General features: G+C 43.6%; 2 protein-coding genes across 21 annotated transcripts in view; one reads left to right on the forward strand and one right to left on the reverse strand.

Annotated features, from left to right (window-relative positions):
- The window catches only part of BRD4 (bromodomain containing 4), a 76,338-nt gene extending 66,555 nt beyond the window's left edge, over positions 1–9,783 (forward strand). For all 5 annotated transcript variants that reach the window (XM_080996520.1, XM_080996524.1, XM_080996523.1 and 2 more), the window contains exons 14-21: positions 603–918; positions 1,826–2,359; positions 5,173–5,285; positions 5,470–5,626; positions 5,787–5,914; positions 6,097–6,308; positions 6,648–6,906; positions 8,414–9,783. In XM_080996520.1, coding sequence (XP_080852646.1) covers positions 603–918; positions 1,826–2,359; positions 5,173–5,285; positions 5,470–5,626; positions 5,787–5,914; positions 6,097–6,308; positions 6,648–6,906; positions 8,414–8,482 — 1,788 coding nt within the window. In that variant the 3' untranslated portion in view covers positions 8,483–9,783. The remainder of the gene's footprint in view (positions 1–602; positions 919–1,825; positions 2,360–5,172; positions 5,286–5,469; positions 5,627–5,786; positions 5,915–6,096; positions 6,309–6,647; positions 6,907–8,413) is intronic.
- LOC308472058 (uncharacterized protein) overlaps positions 1–20,498 on the reverse strand; it is a 37,848-nt gene that overhangs the window by 16,824 nt on the left and 526 nt on the right. For 14 of the 16 annotated variants that reach the window (XR_013983275.1, XR_013983276.1, XR_013983277.1 and 11 more), the window contains exon 2: positions 18,019–18,076. Coding sequence is in view for 2 of the 16 variants with exons in the window: in XM_080996525.1 (XP_080852651.1) it covers positions 18,019–18,063 (45 nt within the window). In the remaining 14 variants the exon portion in view is untranslated. Of the gene's footprint in view, positions 1–14,614; positions 14,696–18,018; positions 18,077–20,498 lie in introns of all 16 variants that reach the window. The other 2 variants (XR_013983288.1, XM_080996526.1) reach the window with 1 other exon arrangement.

The following is a 20,498-nucleotide window of genomic DNA, read 5'->3' on the forward strand; positions in this document are numbered from 1 at the left end:
ATTGCCTTTTGAAGCTTTTTTTACTGAAATTCTTAGTATTTCAGTTAGTTCCGTTAATAAGTACAGTTTGGGAACAAGAAGCTAAGTATTGAACTTACCTTGCTCTTTGCGCAGTGCTATCTTTCCTGGCAGAATACTTTTATAAATTTGCTGATTGCTGAAGCTAGCATTGAGTATGGGGCTGGGGCAACACTAAACTTCAAAAAAATACAGTGGGTTTTGTTTTTTTCTAAAAGATTACTTTATTTGGTTGCATATTTTTCTTCCTAAGGCTCTGTGGTCGGCTATACTCTTATTAAGGTACACACTTCGCACAAGTGCATGTACGAAGTTTCAGCAACCAGTTTTTGTAGAAGCAAGCAACTTTGGGAGAAGATGCTTTTATGTGGAGAATTGTCATGGGAAAGCTAACACATTTCCCAGTTTTTCCACTGCAGCTCCCCTTCTCCACGCTGTTTTTCTCCATCCTAGCGATTCAGTTGAGTGAATGCTGGCAAGGAGAAACTAGGGACAGGGCGGTCTAATGAAAGGGGTAGTAGCACTCCCTTCCCATTGTTTCCCATGCAGAAAACTTGATTGTATACTCTGTTTCTTTCCTGCAGCATCACCATCACCACCATCAGCAGACTCAGCAGCAGCAGCAACAGCCACAGTTGCAACCACAGCAGCTGCCCCCACCACCTCCTTCAGCCCCTCAACAAGCAGCCCCTCCAGTGAAATCCTCTCCTCCAGCTTTTGTTCCAGTGCAGATCCCAGTTATGGAGCATCCGCTCCCAGGGAATATGTTTGACACTATTTCACATTTCACTCAACCAATTATACACCTTCCTCAGCCAGAAATGCCGCCCCATCTCCCTCAGCAGCCTGAGCACAGCACTCCTCCTCACTTGAATCAGCATACAGTAGTTTCTCCTCCAGGTGAGTGCTGTTTCTTGGATGTATCACAATGTGCACTGTAGTTTTTTAAGTTCCTCATAGGACATTGTGGACATTTGAGCAATATTGCAGCCCAAGGGAGTACAAATCAAGGGGAAGTTTCTCTTGAAATCAGAGGGCTATTTTAGACATAACGTTCCTAGTTTGATAAACCATGGGGTTGTATCCAGTGAAATCATTCAGTACGTTTCCGAGCACAATTCAAAGTGTTGGTGCTGACCTTTAAAGCCCTAAATGGCCTTGGCCCAGAATACCTGAAGGAGCGTCTCCACCCGCATTGTTCAGCCTGGACACTGAGGTCCAGCTCCAAGGGCCTTCTCGGTAGTGGCGCCCACCCTGTGAAATGCCCTCCCTTCAGATGTCAAGGAGATAAATAATTACACAAATTTTAGAAGACATCTGAAGGCATCCCTGTATCAGGAGGTTTTAGCACTTGATGTTTTATGTTTTTAGATATGCGGTAAGCCACCCAGAGTGTGTGTGATCAGTGTGTGAAGGGGAGGAGGCATGGGATGGGGAATGTCGTTCAGTCCCAGTTCTTGTTCCCAGCTTGCTAAACTGTGGTTTAGAAAGACTTGAACATTGTATCAACATAGTTGAGGGGTCAGGATTTTGAGTTTAGAGAGCTGATTTTCTATGCCATAATGTGCAGGATCCTTTCTCAGTTGATCTCTTTTACACAGAAAAAGTTGTGTGTGGTGATGGTAAAAAAAAAGGTGATCTTCCACCTGAAACCTGTAGTAATACAATCCATTCTACTGTATCAGAGCTCAGCAACCTTATTCCCATTCAGCTGCATGCATAGACCTGACCTTAATCCGTGAGAGTAATACAACTGTTTTCCGTGTCACAGTGTTGATGTAATGTCTTCCTGCTTTCTCTTCCGCAGCTTTGCACAATGCTCTGCCTCAGCAACCCTCAAGACCCAGTAATCGAGCTGCAGCACTCCCCCCTAAACCTGCTCGGCCTCCCGCAGTGTCACCAGCTCTTAACCAGCAACCCATGCTTCCGCAGCCCCCACTTCCCCAGCCTCCCCAGGAGCTTTTAGAGGATGAAGAACCTCCTGCCCCTCACCACAACCTGCTGAGTAGTAGCCAGATGCAGCTGTACATTCAGCAGCTGCAGAAAGTGCAGCCACAGACTTCTCTCCTCCCTTCAGTGAAGGTCCAGTCGCAGCCTCCGCCATCCCTGCAACCTCCCCCTCATGCTCCAGTGCAACAGATGCAGCATCAGCCACAGCAGAGGCCAGTACATATGCAACCAATGCAGTTCCCTCCCCATATCCCTCAGCCTCAGCCACCTCCGCAGCAGCACCTACTCCCACAGCAGCAACAGCCGCCGCCGCCACAGCCGTCAAAACCCCAGCAAGTCATCCAACACCACCCATCGCCGCGACATCACAAGCCAGATCCCTATTCAGCTGGTGAGTTATCTAACGTGAATATAATAAACACTTGAAATGTTCCGGGGTGGGGGAGCGTGAATTGCTTTGCTTCCAAAATCTTCCACGCTTTACTGATGTTATTTATGATAAAATCAATGGAGGCTATCACACTACTTAAAAGTCATGAATTGAAGAGAACACAAGGAAGGAAAAGGGGGTTTTCTAACTGGAATTATTGTGGGTTTTTAAATCAAATTCATCTCCAATATATTTTTGTTTGACAACGTTATGCTATTGTATCCATTTAGTAATAACAATTTCATTTTGACAAAACATTGACTTTTCAGTAGCCAACAGTTTTTCCTTTGCATCTGTACTCTGTTCAATTAGTGCCATGCATAGTGTTTCTTTTCAGAATGCCCCTTGCTCATTTAATACCTCCCCTAGACTTCAGTTGCCCTTGCTTAAAAAACAATAATACTATGAGGTGAAGCAATTCATTGTCTTAGATTATCTGAGCTATTAGGTAAAATGCATTTGACTCAGGTTTTCTGTTTTTGGATTCAAAAATCCCATGTGTCCTGCTGCATCATTCTGTATTCATATCTCATACGTACATACATACTATGTTATGATCAGTGTTAGAAACTAAGATATGAAAGCTAGGAGCTAAATGGCACCTTAAACCTAGGTTATGGCGCAACAACAGAATGTCTAGGTGCACTTTTTTATAACAAGAATACAAAGATGAAAATGAATGAACTTCAGCTAAAATATTATGTTCATTTTTCACATGGTCTAGTTCCTTCCCCTGCCCACCCCCATAATATTCTTAAGAGGGTCTCTTCTCCAGTCTCTGAGAGTAGCTGGAAGTGGGGAGGCAGAAAAAGGTCCTCCTTTCCTTCCATTCTGCCGTTTTAATCTGAAATCTTAGATGCAGTACTGTGCCCAGAGCTCAGAAACTGCTCAAACTGCTCATACTAATGAAATTCCCTGTCACAAAATATGCCTAGCCTAGAATAATGGGAGTTTCGAACACTGGTTATGATATCTCAAAAGAACTAATATAGTGTAAAAGGTGCCCCATTTGTAATTAACCAAAAGAGTCTGCTACTGAATGATGACAACTTGGAAAAAATATAGCACTTTAATCATTGTTCCTGCAGGCACTGTAGAAGCAAAAGTTAAGGTGCTATAACATGCTCACTAAGGGACGCGGGTGGCGCTGTGAGTTAAACCACAGAGCCTAGGACTTGCCAATCGGAAGGTTGGCGGTTCGAATCCCCGCGACAGGGTGAGCTCCCGTTGCTCGGTCCCTGCTCCTGCCAACCTAGCAGTTCGAAAGCATGTCAAAGTGCAAGTAGATAAATAGGTACTGCTCCAGCGGGAAAGTAAATGGCGTTTCCGCGCGCTGCTCTGGTTCGCCAGAAGCAGCTTAGTCATGCTGGCCACATGACCTGGAAGCTGTATGCCGGCTCCCTCGGCCAGTAAAGCGAGATGAGCGCCGCAACCCCAGAGTCGGTTACAACTGGACCTAATGGTCAGGGGTCCCTTTACCTTTACTAACGTGCTCACTGTAGGACAGAAGAGCCAAAAAATGTTTTCACAGTCATAGTGCTGGATTTCTTAATAGGTCATGAGGCATAGTGAAGTGTTTTGTCTGGGTCTTCACTTATTCCTCTTCATAGCTAACATTCATTGAGCACATGTGCTGTATATAATATTAACTCTTCCTAAGGAGCTTGCAGTGTACAATAAACAGACAAAACTGAGATGGAAGAAGGGTAAAGTCAAGTATTAACTCATTTGTAGTTTGTATGGGAAAGGACAGAGTCACAGTGATGGAGGACTGGGTAAGTGAAGTCTGGGTGGCTTTGCAAAGGCTTTGCTAAAATAAAATAGTTTTGAACAGGGGTCGGCAACGTTTTTTGAGGCCGGGCTAGTCCACTCCCCAGCAGACCTCTCGATGAGCCAGGGCATGCGCACCCGTGCGTGCGCTCAAGCTGTTTCCGGTGAGCCTCCATCTCGGAGGTGCACTGAAAATAGCGTGTATGCACACGTACGGGCGCTCCTCCGGGTGAGGACACACTATTTCTGGCGCACTTCTGGAACGGAGGAGCGTCTGTGTAGCACACGCTATTTCCGGCACTTTTCCGGAACTCTGTCTCCAAGGCGGAAAAAACGGCGCCGCGGGGGGGAGCACAGAATCCCCACACTGATCCACGGAATGGCTGTGGGCTGGTTCTAGGAAGCTCATGGGCTGGAACCTGCCCATGGGCCTTAGGTTGCCGACCTCTGGTCTTGAAGAACAATTGAAAGGCATCAAGGAAGGTAACTTAATTGATTGGCAGATACTGATCAAGGCATAGGTAGCATGCAGAAGTCACTGACAGGAACTGAGGGGGGGGGATGAGAGTGGAGATGGGGAACTTTAAAAGTGAAAACTAGCATTTTGAAGCTTTTGTGAAACACATTCAGAATCCACATACATAGGTTATGGCTAGACCACATAGTGGTGCAGACAATGAAAGCTCAACCTCTAGTTTGCACATTGTTTCATTGGGCTGATTCCTGCAAGGGTATGCAGCAAGACACACCCATTCTCCATTCATTGATGAGCATATGATAATCTGAAAATGCTTGAGAAACATTAGAGGGCAAAAATGCTTTTAATGAGCCCATATTTGGTAAATAGCTAATAATTTAGTAAAGGCGTTCCCCAACCCCAGTTGTAACATGTTCTGGTCAGAACTTCTACTGCAGATCATTGGCCCATTATCTCAGAACTTTCAGTTAATGGCTCTGACTGAACTGTGATAAGAAGCTGACGGACTGGTGCTGAATTGTTACAGGTCATTTGAGAGAAGCACCTTCTCCTCTCATGATGCATTCCCCACAGATGCCACAGTTCCAGGGGCTGCAACATCAGTCTCCACCGCAACCAAATGTCCAGCCAAAAAAACAGGTAAGAACATAGTGTGAATGTAAAGGACTTTCCAGAATTCAGTTTGCACATGAACCTTGAAAACATTATCAAGGTGAGAAAACAGGTATTTGCCAAACACTTGTAGTGCAAGATGGGGTGGGCTTACACAGGGAAAGCTACGTTAGGAAATTGTGAGTGACATGCGTTTGTCCTGCTGTGACAGGAACTGAGAGCCGCATCTGTGGTTCAGTCACAGCCTATGGTAAAAGAAGAAAAGATGCAATCCCCAGTCATCCGAAATGAGACTTTCAGCCCAGCCTTGCGGCAGGATCCTCCCAAACACCCAGAGAGCATCAAGCCACCTACACATATCCAACAACGTGAGTGACAATTGAAATCTGTTTGTCGAGTGTGATGTTTCATTGTAGATTTGTCCACATAAATGAGGAAAGGCTAAATTTCTTATAGTGATCCATGATCAATCCTTCTATAGTGCTGACCAACAGGAACAGGTTTTTACAGTGATTATTGTTGTTTCAGGAACAGAGATGAAGCCAGTGGACAGTGGGCGGCCTGTTATAAGACCCCCAGAGCAAAATCCACCACCTGGAGTCCAGGACAAAGAGAGACTGAAGCAGGAACCAAAAACACCAGTTGCCCCTAAAAAGGTAACAGTCCCATTATCAGCAAGTGTCTCTAAAAGTGAATCAAGAGTATTATAACTATCCTTGGAAAATGTGATTTTAGCGATCTGGGCTGAATTGCTGACACTCCCGCTAGGCATTGTTTCTTAGTGGAACAGAGAGTTATAGTTATAAGCTGTAATGTACTTCTTCTTTTTCCTCCTCAGGATTTGAAATTAAAGAATATGGGCTCCTGGGCAAGCTTAGTGCAGAAGCACCCCACTGCACCATCCTCTACAGTGAAATCCAGCAGCGACAGCTTTGAGCACTTCAAGAGGGCAGCCCGGGAAAAGGAGGAGCGTGAGAAGGCTTTGAAGGCTCAGGCAGAACAAGCAGAAAAGGAGAAGGAGCGGCAGAGACGGGAGCAAGAGAGAATGAGGTGAGAGGAGCCTGTACTGCTAACCCATTCACCTGCAAGTAAGGAGCAAGCACATGCTTCATTGTGTTCATATGATTTTATGATCATAGGTGCTGTAATTTGGCATAGGTGTGCTAGGACTTGTTTTTGCTATGCCACCCTGCTGTTAGGCAGGTTGAAGTCAAGCTATAGCAGAAATCCTATACCCCCATTGTTTTGTATTTTCACGGTTAACAAGCTGTCGAGCAGTGCCTTCAAATCAGCATGTTATTCCTAGACGCTGTTAGTACCTTCCCAGGTGCTAAGGAAAAGATGCAAAGAGTAGCCTATGGTTTTAATGGTACTTTTGGTCTTGGGCAGGAGTCGTGAAGAGGAGGATACTCTGGAGCAAGCTCGTCGAGTTCATGAAGAAGTCCGACGGCGCCAGGAGCAGCCACCACAGCATCATCAACCACCGCCACCACCACAGCAGCAGCAGCAGCAACAGCAGCAGCAAGTGTCAGCAGCAGCCTCTGCTCCCCAAGCACAGAGCTCTCAGCCGCAGGCTTCTCAGTCCATGCTGGACCAACAGAGAGAGATGCTCAGAAAACGAGAGCAGGAACGAAGACGCAGAGAGGCAGTAAGTGCGGGAGAAAGGGATTATTGGGGTTTGAATGAGGAGCTATTTTGACAACAAGCTAAACAACAGAGGCTCACTTTGTTGGTATAATTTTTTATTTGCTCACTACGTGCCAGAGATCCTCAGTCTTTTTCACAGGATTCTCACGTTAAGCCTACAATCCCGTGTACATGTACCTATGTGTTAAGTCCCACTGAGTTGTGGAACTTCTGAGTAAAGTAAACATGTTTAGGGTTGTGACTGTAAATCAGTAATTAAATTATGAAACAGAAAATGTTTGGATCCTAAAAAAGATTGAAGAAAGTTGAATATTATTTCCTTTAGGCAAAAAAACATTGTGAAACAGAATGCATAGCCCGGGGGGGGGGTGTCCCTCCTAGAAATAGTTGTTCCATATTCATTGACAAAGCTCTCAGATTTCCCTCTCTCTAAATTTCTACATTTTTCTTTTCTCTGTTTCTTACTGACCTTCTTTTTAATATACCCTTTTCATGAAAGTTCCCAAAGTCTGCATTTTACAAGTGTACAGATACTGTGCACACATGGTCATTGCTCCATGTGCACATAATGCTAAGTCATGGTTTGTAGTAATGGCTTCAGCAAATGCTGAGTTATCTCACAGACGAACAAACAAGACATGTTTTGTTTCTTGAAAGCTTGGTTTATTTTCTAAATGCCACTCTTGCCTTGTGCCTTTGTAGCTTGATGAGCATCTGGAGTGCAGTGGCCTAACAAACCAGAGCTAAGCAGAGTTGTTGGGTTTTGACATAACCCCTATCTGTAGTTAAAACAAGACATGTTCATAAGCCAACAACAACTTATGGTTTCACATTGTGGGTGGCATTAAGTTTTTCTCAAAGTAGACCCATTAAAATTAATAGGCCTAATTTAGCCATGTTAATTAATTTTAGTGAGTCTACTCAGACTAACCAAACTGTGGCTTGGTGTTATGTGTGAACCAGGCCACTGAGGTTTAATCAGATTTGTCTTCAGCACAAGGGGGACCTTTATTCCACCTAACCTTTCATACACACAACTTGCTCTTCTTAGGGCCAAGCCATAGGTGTCTACTTTGAAGTTTAATTATACTTCCTTCTTGTCCCACTTTCACATTCTTCATTCTCTCTCTCCCTCTCCCTCTCCCATACAAACACACATTTCTCAACATCATGTTCCCTGACACTGTCACTCTATCCTGTTTCTTTTATAAGGCAGTGGTGTAATAGATAACAGAAAAGAAAGCACCATCTGCCGGAGCCCTTTTAATGTTGTCTGGTATGATTTCCTTAGAGCTGCCAAACATACTGTGCTATTAACTAGGTTTTCTGGAGTCAAGAACTCAGCCTGTCCCTTTATGGAAGAGACAGTGCGCCTGGCCAAGCAGGCCAGTGACTGCCACTGCCTGGTGGGTTCTGCAGCAGAACGCCCCCTTTTCTACTGGATGGCTATCTGAATATAACCTTTCCTGCAAACCTGGGTAACTGTTGCCTTCTCTCCTCTTTTCCAGATGGCAGCTACTATCGACATGAATTTCCAGAGTGATTTGTTGGCAATATTTGAAGAGAATCTTTTCTAATAGCGCCTGGTTTTCTTTGCCTGACTCCTTAATTTCCTGGCAAATCTTTGACTCTCCATAGTGTTGTTGGCGGCTGGGAGGAGAGCATTCCTGCAGCCTTTCTGCATGTGTGACTGATGCGGCCTCAGAAGGATCAGCAGAGTCTGCCTTACAATGTGATTTTCTTCCCCACCCCGCCTCACTGAAGAAAGAAAGACCAAGACAAGCCAACTCTGTACTAGGTTTGAGTCGGTGGACATGCAGATACTGGGAAGGGTGCCCCTGATCACTTGATATTCTCTATGCCAAACTTACTTGCAGTATATCCAGGACTTAATGCTGTTCACCCCTTTTCTATTCTTAAGAGTTCTGAGTTACAGAATGTCTTTGACTCTACAATGCTGTGTGCTGGCAGCACAAGACACTCTGCATTGAGAGGCTGTGTACAAGAAGACGTACAAGCTGTTTCTGAGTCCTGTCATCACTGGCTTTGCCTTTAACTAAACTTCCCACAAGCCTGTAGCTGGGAGCCATTCTCTGTAAGTGTTCGCTTGTGAAAAAGGGAATAATTTAGCGGAGGTGTCAAGTGTACCTGGCAATTTGAGTGAGGTTTCTGTTTTTAGCATTGTGTGGAGGTCCAGGAATCTGAGCTAGACTACCAACCAAAGTCAGTTTCTTTCAATCTGTTTATTTTCCTCCAGACAAATTGGCACTGCTCAGCTCTTGAGTGGGTATTCTTGTCTCTTCATTATGGATTGGAGTGGGGAAAACATTAGCACCAGGGGTATCTCCCACCCTGTCAATAGTGTTTGACTGTGGCTGTATTGTATAGTGAATATAGTTGGCATATATTTGTTTGAGTTTTATTGGTGAGCCCACCAAACTCTGTAAAGACACTGCTTATATTTTGCTCAGTTCCAGACTTTTCATCTATATTTTTAACTGTAATACCAGAAAGATACATTTTGGGTTTTAAATGTCATGGAGTCTGTTAAATTAGTTTTTATACAGCAAAGGAGCAGCTCCAAGGAGGGAGTGGGAGTGGACTTGGATCAGCAGGAAGGCCTGCTCCTCTTGCCTTCAGTTGAGTTCTCTCACACACTAGCAGTGATCGTTTTCCCAGCACCTTTAGTGTGTTTTTTTTCCATTTTACTCTTTGAATTGTTCCAAGTTTATGTGCCATAAATACCCACTATACAGTACAATACTGGTGTGTCAGTATTGGCCAATCTCTGGAGTAATTAATTGGTTTTACTTTAATACGGTGAATATGCATTTGGTCTGTACTGATCATGGAATAAACTCATCTCTTTTTTTTTAAAGTTGGTGTCGTACTGACATTTCTTTTAAATCCTGCTTGTGATGAAATTACTTAAGGGGGTAAAGCTGCAAAAGGACAGCTTGCCCCCTCACCTGTCTTGCTCCAGCAGAGAAGGGAATTCTCCGGCCACAATTAGCAGGGTTTCTGTCTTGTCACAAACCTGGGAAAAGCTTTCCCTGGGAGCAATCCTAAAGCAACAGAATTCCATAGAAACTGTAGGAAGACAAAGTATCAAGCAGTTTGTGCCTTCTCAGAAAAGACTTTCCCAGAAGGCATCTTACCCCATGGCTGGTTTCATGCTATAGAACTAAACCAAAAGTTGGAAAAGACCATGCAGGGATTGCTCTCAGTTACTTCCTCTTCCTGCAGTGGACAAATCTTAGCAAATGTATGATGTAGCTTCCAGCAGTGAAAATTGGTCCACTTCAGTTGCAGTGAGAAAGAGGCAAGGTTTGTCTGCTTATGGACAATGGTCCTCCAAGCCTTGGACAAGACCCATGTTGTCAGTGAAATACTTTCTTTTAAATTTGGCTGCCTGAAAAGTGCTTAGGTTTGGTGCATTTGGACTGGCTGCAGATGACCCCTTGAGGATCCAGTGAAAGGAGAGGAAGGAATAGATAGTTCACCTTTCTGTACTCTTCCTCCAAACAAGTGTTCTCGGAGGACCTCCTGGCCCCAGAATTTGACAGTGTAGAGCTTGTGTTGATACCTCTATTGACAAAATGTGACTGTTCTGACAGAAACTGTCCTGAGTCTGGGTCAGTGGGGTTGGGCTATTGAACACTGTTATTCAGTGTACTTATTCCTGGCAGCTTGGGCCCTCCCTGGCTAGCTGCTGTAGAGGATGCTATCACTTTGCGTGAACACCTCAAACCAACCTCACTTCTGCGCGTTCAGCCAAAGACATCCCTATTTTCCCATATGACAGAAGTTTTGAAAGACAGTTTGCATAATTTGCCATCATCTCTACACTCATATGAGATGCATTGCCCAACTAGATTATAACTGGCCAAATGGGAGATAAACTCAGCCTTGTATTATATAATATGTATGTTGTGAAAAGGGTGGTGTCCAAAATGACAGAAATATAGGTAGCAACTTATGCTGGGCTACCTTCATGTCTCCAGACCTGGAAAAGACTGTACTACCCTTACTCCTCATGTGATTTTCCATAGTGTATTGGGAGGAGTGGGAAAGGCGATACCTAAGGTAGCTCTCAACTGCCTCTGATTAGTATTGCCCTTGCATCTTTTGGTCCTTTTCAGCATCAATCTCAGGTCTTTCTGCAACAGGTGTGTATTGTGGCCTGCTGCACAGCTCCAATACCAGGCTATAGGCTGCCACTGTCAGATGGCATGGCAGACCATGTGTCACCCATTCCCAGCCTAACTTTGGACTTGGCCTTTCAATGAGCAATTAAATCTCTATGCCCTTAGTTGTCAGAGGTGCATGGAGCAGTAGCCATGTACTGAAGGGAACAGACTGAATTTAGGGGCCAGTGATTCTTTGGTATTCTTGTGAGCTGTTGGTCTTCACACTGAATTTTTACCTAAAGGTGCCTTTTTAACTCTACATCATTAGAAGATCTCGAAGCTTTTCTGTGTAGAGTACCAGACAGTTGGGTACTTTGAGGGAGTGAAGGGGTGTCTAAAGAAGAGATGCTCCCAAGATAGCCTCTGTGAAGGCTGTTTGAGTATTACCTTGCTGAAAGGATGTGCAAGTAGGTGTTGGTCAAGCTTTCTGCCACCAGGAGTTGCTTAAAGCAAGCAAAATGTTGACTGTGTTCTCCTTCTTCCTGGTAGTTGCCAGTCTTGAGAAGGCCAAGGGGGTGTTTGCACTTCCATCTCCAAGCCCAGCAGATCTGTATTAGGAGTGGGCTAGACGTCTGGCCAATAATTGCCCTTAGCTTTAAAATGCAACTGTGTAGTCCAAAGGATGCTGGGTTTCTGAGGACTGTGCACTGGCCTGGGGGGGTCACTGTATGCTTGGGAACGTGTAGCTGTTCATTTTTTGGACCAGCATAAAGGTAGTCACAGTACGCTGGATTGTACACAAAACTAGCTTCCACCCTTTAACCGCTGGCGTGTGAGCATTATTACTTCAGAATGAACGAGATGTTGAATCTCTCACTCACACAGATTCTTTGTGAAGGTTTAATTGATGGATTAGCCCTTGGTTTTAAATTGTATCCCAGAAATTGTCAGGGAAAGGGGGCTCATATTACTGTGGCCACGGCTCAGAATTAAGTAGAAAGAGCCCCTTGCATCCCCTCCTCTTCCCTGTGCCACTGGCGCATCCTATTTACCACAAGTTCATTAACTGGCCTTAATCTTCTCTTCTTGGCTCTTTTTGTGCAGATCTTTGATGGGGAAGTAGGAACTTTGGCTTCCCTTCTCAACGTTGTTCTGATCTTTTCATTTCCATTGCCAGTCCTTTCTCACAGTATTCCTTGCCCCCATGTCTCCCCCACCCCCACTTGCCCTTTTTACGAAGCACTTTGGATGATCATCTCCCTCCTTTAATTTTAAGCTCAGGGTTTTTGGGGTACTTTTAGTGCACATCCGCTGTAAGAGTTGATCACAGATGAGCTCACATCCACTGTAAGAGTTGGTCACACATGAGCTCATCACAATTGTACATAATAAAACCGCACCATACTGACAAAAATAAAGGCATAACAAAATGGAGATGCTGGAACTTCTACCAAGAGAGCACCCTTGGCTGTAAAATTTTAAAAATATATAATTTATATGTATGCAAAGAACAACACCCCTTGTATCTAGTCAGTAGTGAGGTTAGTCCTTTTTTAATGTTAACCCCTCTTTTTGCATTTGACATTTGCCAAACCTTGTCGGTAGTTGAGAGTTCCAAGTAGTGATAGAGTTTTTTAGATTGGTGGCTTACTCAGCTGTCTCGTTCTTCTTCCTCACTCTCCTCCCCTCCTTTCTATCTTTTGCAAACTTCTTGAAATGTTTACAGGCTTGCACCTATCTACTTTAATTTTTTAAAAGCTGTACTTGGTATTTTATTTTTACACATTTCTGAATGATGAACATAGGGTGATATCGTTAGTTGGGACATGATTCTTTTTTTTCTGCCAAAGGTATTTTTTGCTATTCTTGTGTTTTATTTTTCTGTTTTTACAAAATGTTTGTGTTTATAATTTGGTTGTCATTCAGACTGAGACATATTTAATTTCCCTTTCTTCCCCCAACCCCATGTATGATTTTAACAATTACAGACATTAGATGTAGGAGTCTAGCCTAAATGATGTAATCTTGTTTATTTTCCCCCCTTCTTCAGTCTTGTACAAATGAATAAGAGAAATGTACAATCCCACTGTACTTAATGCACGGAACGCTTGGCAAATAATTATGTCAGTGAATTTGAAACTTGTATTAAACACTTTAGACATTTGTAGAAGGGAATTCATAGAATTTTCACTTATATACTAAAGGTTTTTTGTGCAGTTCTCATTGCAAAAAATAAACATTTGTACTGAAGATATGAAGTACACTTTTTTCTTTGATCTTTTGCTCTTGTACAGGAAGACTTGGCAAAGGCTACACTGAATGTTGGGTCCCAGCTCATCAACTGGTTTCCCTCACAGTTCAAATTTCAGTTGCATGTTGTACAAGCTCAGTTCTCTGAAAGCCCTCCCCATTACAGAAATTGCCACTGCAATTAGTTTTCTAATAATATTTCAAATCTACCCCATACCAAATGCTGAAATATCAGCACTGCAACCTATATATGCTCTGATGAATAAACTAATTTGTTCTGTATTTAATAATTTTATAATTTCATGATGTTTTAATTATTTTTTTGTTTTTTATAAGTTGATGGTATATAAATGCTTATTTAAAAAATTAAGTCTGCCCCATACCATATGTTAAAATATCAGGACTGCAACCCGTTAAAATAGGAGACCACAGTCAAAATCCAAAGCTGCCAGACTGTACTAGAAACAGGATGTTTTGTTTATTTATTTATATTAAATTTGTATAGATCTCAGGGCTGTTCACAGCATAAGAATACAAGATTAAAGCACAAAATATATAATAAAAATAAGCACAAAACCAAAACACCAGTAACCTCTGTTCCTCCTGCCCAACACATTTTAAAGGGTATAGGATGTCTATTAGCCCAAGGCCTGGTTGAAGAGGAACGTATTCGCTAGGCAGCTAAAGGTGGATAATGAAGGCGCCAGCTGGACCTTCCTGGGGAGAGCACACTACAAATGGAGATCCACTGCAGAAAATGCTCCTTCTGTTGTTGCCACCCTCTCATGGAGGAAGCGCATGAAGAAGGGCTCATATGATGACTGCAGTTTCCAGGTCAATGCATATGGCGAGAGTTGATCCTTGAGCTATTGCAGTCCTGAGACATTAATGGCTTTATAGATCAAACCCAGCACTTTGAATTGGGCCTGGAAGCTAATTGGCAGCTAGTGAAGTCAGGTCAGGATCGGTGTAATACACTCAAACCGGCTTGGCCCCATGAGCAACCTGGCCACTGAATTCTGCACCAATTGAAGTTTCCAAACTGACTTCAGAGGCAGCCCTACCTATAACGCGTGTCAGTAATCTAACCTAGAAGTAGACCACAGAAGTTAGGCTATCCCTGCCCAGATAGGGGTTACAGCTGGGCCACCAGCTGAAGCTGATGAAAAGCACTCCATGCCACTGAGGCCACTTCAGCCTCAAGTGACAGCAAAGGATCAAGAAGCACCCACCCCCAAGCTACATAGCTGCTCATTCAGAGGGAGCGTAACCCCATCAACAGCAGACAACCTCCCATCCACCCAGTCTAAAGAACCGCTTCAGTCTTACCTGGATTGAACTGCAATTTGTCAGTTCTCATCCAGTTAATTACCAAGGCAAGACAACATTCCAGCACATCCACTGCCATACCTGTAGATGTAAAGGAAAAGTAGAGCTGAGTGTCATCAGCATATTGCTGACAACATACTCCAAACTTGTGCATAACCCCACTCCACAGTTTCATGTAAATGTTAAGCAGCATAGGGGGTAAAAGCAAATCCTGAGGAACCCCACACTGAAGGCTCCATGGTGCAAAAAAACCACACTCAAGCATTATCCTCCGGAAATGTCCATCCAAGTAGGACTGGAACCACTGCAAAACAATGCTACCCATCCTTAATTTGTACAGCCGCTCCAGAAGGATACCATGGTTGATGGTACTGAAAGCTGCTGAGAAGCTGAAGAGAATTAACAGGGACACATTTCCCGTCTCCTTACAAGAGATCCTCAAACTGGGCAACCAAAGCAGTGTCTGTGCCAAACTTTGGCCTAAACCCTCTTTGAAATGGATCTAGAAAATCAGTTTCCACCAAGAGCACCTGAGTATGATCCGCGACCACCCACTCAAGAACCTTGCTCATGAAAGGGAAGTTAGCAACTGGCTGGTAGTTGTTAGGTTTTCTGAACTGAAGGAGGGTTTCGTGAGGAGTGTTTTTTCCACGGCCTCCTTCAAGCAGGCAGGGGCCACCCCCTCTCACAAGGAGGCATTAATCACCTCCCTGCTAGCTTTTATCAGCCAAGAGGGGCAAGGGTCCAGAGAATGTTATAAGGTCAGCAGTGTGCCATAACCCCCATAATCTATCTGCTCCTTGAGTGAGTGTATTGTGTCAGTCCTGCCTTTAAATATGATTTTGATTTTTTCTCTATTTCATTTTATGCTAGTTTTAATGTATGTTATTCATTCATTCATTCATTCATTTACTGTTGTTAATTCACTTTGAGTGAACTTTTGTAAAAAAATACCAACTAGTAAGTTTTTATTATTATTGTTTTATATAACCCATCATCCTACCTCCCTAACCAGTCCAAATAAAAAAGGTTTGCAACAATCCTGAAACATCCTCAGATGCTGCCGAGTCTTCAGGGGAAGGAAGTCCTGCAATTGCAGAAGTTGCCATCGAGAGTGTACACAGATGGTAATCTCAAGCGGGCTGGTATCAGCTGAGTGTTAAGACCACCAGCATCTTTAAGAGGCGTACACCATCAAAGGGCTTTGCAACCCAAACTAGCATCTTGAATTGAATTGTATCCAGAAATCACTGAGGAACAAGTGGAAATACACGAAAGGGCTGTAACATGTTCCTTACAACCTGCCCCTGCCAGGAGATACACTCCTGCATTCTGCTCAAAGTTTAAAACCCTAGAACAGCTGGTATTTTGGCAAAGATGAATTATCATGATGGGCACACCATTGCTACAGAAATGATAAAAACAGTAGTGTTGTGACAACCATTTGAAGCTGCTATGTGACTGATTACATCAAATATCAAAGCAATAGTAATAGGGTTGCATGGCCAGAATATAAAGTGGGGAATCAGTGTTGCTCAGTGTGCAGGTGCCTACAAAACCACTAGTAGAAGGAAGAACTATAAAACATTCAAGTCTCTGTTCTGTGTGATCTCCCCAATTCGCAGTTTTAAAGGGCATTTTGATCAGATGACCCCTCTTTCAAGGGAAGCGTTACAAATTGGAAAAAATCTCTGTTCTTAGTCCCACTTTACAACAGACTACTGGATTAAGTCATACTTTTTACTACAAATAGTTTTGTATGTAGTACAGGCAGCAGCCGGCGATACTGGCAGCAGCTGCAGTGGAGTGCTATTCCCATGGCTGCCCGCTACTGCCAATTTCTCCACGATTCGTGGAGACAGTTGGCGTTGCTGAGGGGGAAGAGCATGGCACCACCCTGCCTTCCCCCTAGAAGAGAGAGGATGTGGTTGCCTACCCTAGGTGAGCTTCTGCTGCAATTGCTGATTCCCCACTCCACCAGACCTTGCCTGTGAGGCAGAGTAAGTCCCAGTATGCCGATGAGCTTGCTTTTTATGGGTTTATGTATGACAGCAGACGGGGTACCTCTCCTCAATCCTGGAAGGTGAACATACTTCAAAACTCTTCTGACAGGGGTGGGAAATTAAAGCTGACATTGAAACAAACACATGAGCTGATTTTCACACACACACGATTAATACCAATTTTCATTATTATTACCACAGGGTACACACAATGATACAATTCTCTTCACAGTGGTGGAATGATTATACCTCATATAATCAAATGGGTTATTGACAGGCTCCCTTACTAGAGCGTATTGTTAAATTTCTATAACATCCATTTGAAGATCACAGGGCAGTTTACAATATAAAACCACAGAAATGCATACCATAATAACAAACAAAACCAATAACTCCACACACATAGTTTAAGAGGCCATAGCTTGTTATTTATAACAGTATACAAACAAGCACATTATTATTCATATCAGATGCACATCAGTATCAGTTTGCATATAGTAGTATGGGGGGGAGGTTCTAGAAAGAGGTGGTGAAACTTGCTGAGCATCCACCCAAATTTGTTCAGCTGAAAGGCTGCCAGAACGCACCAAAAAGGTTCTGCTGAGTTCCAGCTTTAAAAAGCCCTGGTATTATATACCCGTTCCTAGTAATGGCAAGCTCTGGAAATGTTCCCATGTACCACAAGTAATTACAGTGGTACTTTGGGTTACATACACTTCAGGTTACATATGCTTCAGGTTACACACTCCGCTAACCCAGAAATAGTGCTTCAGGTTAAGAACTTTGCTTCAGGATAAGAACAGAAATCGGGCTCCAGCGGCGCAGTGGCAGCAGGAGGCCCCATTAGTTAAAGTGGTGCTTCAGGTTAAGAACAGTTTCAGGTTAAGAACGGACCTCCGGAACAAATTAAGTACTTAACCCGAGATACCACTGTATTGCCAATAAGTCTGTAATCCTTAACTGAGGATACATTCATTATAGCTGCTAATAACGCGAGTGACATGTTCTTAGCCACACTAGCAGCAATATTCATCTTAAGCCTATAGATGGCACATTTGTGTTCATTTGTGCACACCAAGGAAGGTATCAGCTGGCATGGAGGAAGTACAAGAGACATGTGGGATGTGGGTGGAAACACAGTTCAATGAGATTGAGCACGCTCAGTGGCCACAGAATGCTGTTTTAAGTTTGGGAATAAGAACACATGGAGGGATGATGGATAAGCGTACCCTGGAAGTCGGCACTCCATACTGCAACATTTTGTTGCAGATATAATAAGCAACTTTGTTTTATTATTGAATTGTCCAAAGTGCTGAAGAGCTGGTTTTAATGGTGACACCTAGGACTATTCCTAGAGCTGCAAGTATTCCTAACACAACTGCGCAGTCTTGTGTTTCTTACCTGTTTTGCACTGGGAGCTGAGTATTCTCCTGGGAAAATTGACATCTGAAGCTGTCATCTGAAGGGTGAAACAAATAGGTAAGGTCAGGCATATAAGCAGCAGGATGGCCTAGGCCTGCAACTTAACTTCTGAGCAGATGGGTGTCTCAGTAATCAGGATTTTGACCATGTTTTATCAAATGTCTACTTTCTACAACATGTTGCAAGTATTTGAACAATTGTGATACCCCAGTGGCAGGCCCATGCAGAGCTTGTCTGAAGCCTGGGAAGTGTCTTGTCAGAATAAAGTTATAAACTCAAACAAAAAAGCAGCCGGTCCATGGCAGCCCCCCTCCCACCAACTTAGTCCTCCGAGTTCCAGGGCAAGTATACCTGGCTGCCCACCCACTTTTGCAGGAACATGCCACTGAAAGAGGGAGTCCCCATTTTCTGACGAATTTCAGTCCCCAAGATTGCGTGGGAATAGCTCAGTAATGTAAGAGTTCACTTAATGTCACCCATTTAGTTGGATAATTATGGTGTGGTTGGTACCAATCATTGAAACAAATAGTTCTTATACCAGGGAGGTGCAGTGAGTGAAGCCCTGTGGTTTCTGATGGTATTGAGGCCAGAGCCAGATGTAAAACACTGGTTTCTGCCATAAAAGCTTTCTGTTCACCAATGATGTATAGCTGAAAGCACCTTGGGGAGGGGAAGCAATAACTCAGCTTTGTCCCTTGCTCTTTTTTTACAACAGGAAATCTGGGGAAGCAATGTGTGTTTGCGGGGGGGGGGGATAGCTTGAAAACATTCCTTTTTAAACATTAAGTTTTGTATTCTTTTTCTCTTTAATATATTGTTAGTGCTGGCTCTTGACATTTTTGCTTCTGTTTTTAATTCAATAATTTGTTATATATATTTTCAGATTTCTCCCTTCCAAGTAAAATGGTTTTTTTGGATTACATGCATACCACGTATCAGGACTCCAGTTCATGGGCAATTTCACAACCTCCATGAGCTGGTGATGTCCAAATCAACTTATCTAACAAGCAATACTATTTACATATGAGCTAAGCAGAGGATTCCGTTTCCTCCACCCATTTTAGCATGTGATGCTTAATGCGTCCTGAGAATGAGGATATGCATCCTGATATTTTCACCAGCTATCATTGCTGAACTTAACTCTTGAAGAGCCCACAAGCACAGCATGACCATGACAGAACTCTGCTGCTGTTACCAAGGAACTAGTATTCAGAGGTAGACTGAAGGTAGCAGGTAGCTACCATGACCTTGATAACCCTACCCTCCAGGAATTATCTAATCCCATTTTAAGGTAAAGGTAAAGGGACCCCTGACCATTAGGTCCAGTCGTGACCGACTTTGGGGTTGCGGTGCTCATCTCGCTTTATTGGCCGAGGGAGCCGGCGTACAGCTTCCGGGTCATGTGGCCAGCATGACTAAGTGAACCAGAGAAGCGCACAGAAACGTCGTTTACCTTCCCGCCGGAGCGGTACCTACTTATCTACTTGCACTTTGACGTGCTTTCGAACTGCTAGGTTGGCAGGAGCAGGGACCGAGCAACAGGAGCTCACCCCGTCGCTGGCATTCGAAGCACTGACCTTCTGATCGGCAAGCCCTAGGCTCTGTGGTTTAACCCACAGCGCCACCTGCGTCCCTTAATCCCATTTTAAAGCTGTCTAAATTGGTGACTATCACCATTTCTTGTGGTAGCAACTTCCGCATTTACTATGCATTGTGTTAAGAAGTACTTTTGAGTCTCCCACCATTTAACAGGTTATAGCGTTATATGAAGGAAAAACCATCCCTACTGTCCCTTTCTCTACACCATGCATAATTTTATACACTTTATTATATTCCCCCTCGCCAGCTGCTTTCCCCATAAGCTATAAAGCCCCAAATAAGTACGACCAAGCATTTTACACCTATTGTAAAACATACAGCTAGTTGGGAATGAATGTTTTGTTTAATATCAAACTACATTCTTGTATTATGTTCTGTTACTAATAATACGCTTCGGCCCCAATCCACCTGTGGTGGTATGTGGGTGGTTACTTTTAACTCGCCCAGGTTGAATTCCTGTCTTTTCCTGTTTATATCCCAAAGTACACCTGCCAGGACGCACCTATGCTGACGTGCTTTAATCTCCTTTACCATTAATTTTAATTATGTTTAAATGTTTTAATTGCTTTGTTTTTATTGGTAATTTTAATATTTATGGCAAACCGTTTGGGGTAGATCTGTTAGATATATAAACAAAACTAAAGCAAACGTGTTCAGTCTCTGGGCCCGGGAGAGCTAAAAAAAACTTAACTTTGCATCTGCTTGGAGTCTAACAACGGGGTCGGTTACTCCGCTCTATAGGAAAGACCATGGGGTCGGCGTTGAGGTGGAACCATGGGCGTAGCCAGGTCTTTTGTTAGGGGGGCAGAACATCAGATCTGTACGGATTATGTGGGGCTTGGCTACGCCCATGGTTTGAA

Source organism: Podarcis pityusensis (assembly GCF_964106645.2).
Source record: "Podarcis pityusensis genome assembly, chromosome: 2".
In the NCBI taxonomy this organism is placed as follows: Eukaryota; Metazoa; Chordata; class Lepidosauria; order Squamata; family Lacertidae; genus Podarcis; species Podarcis pityusensis.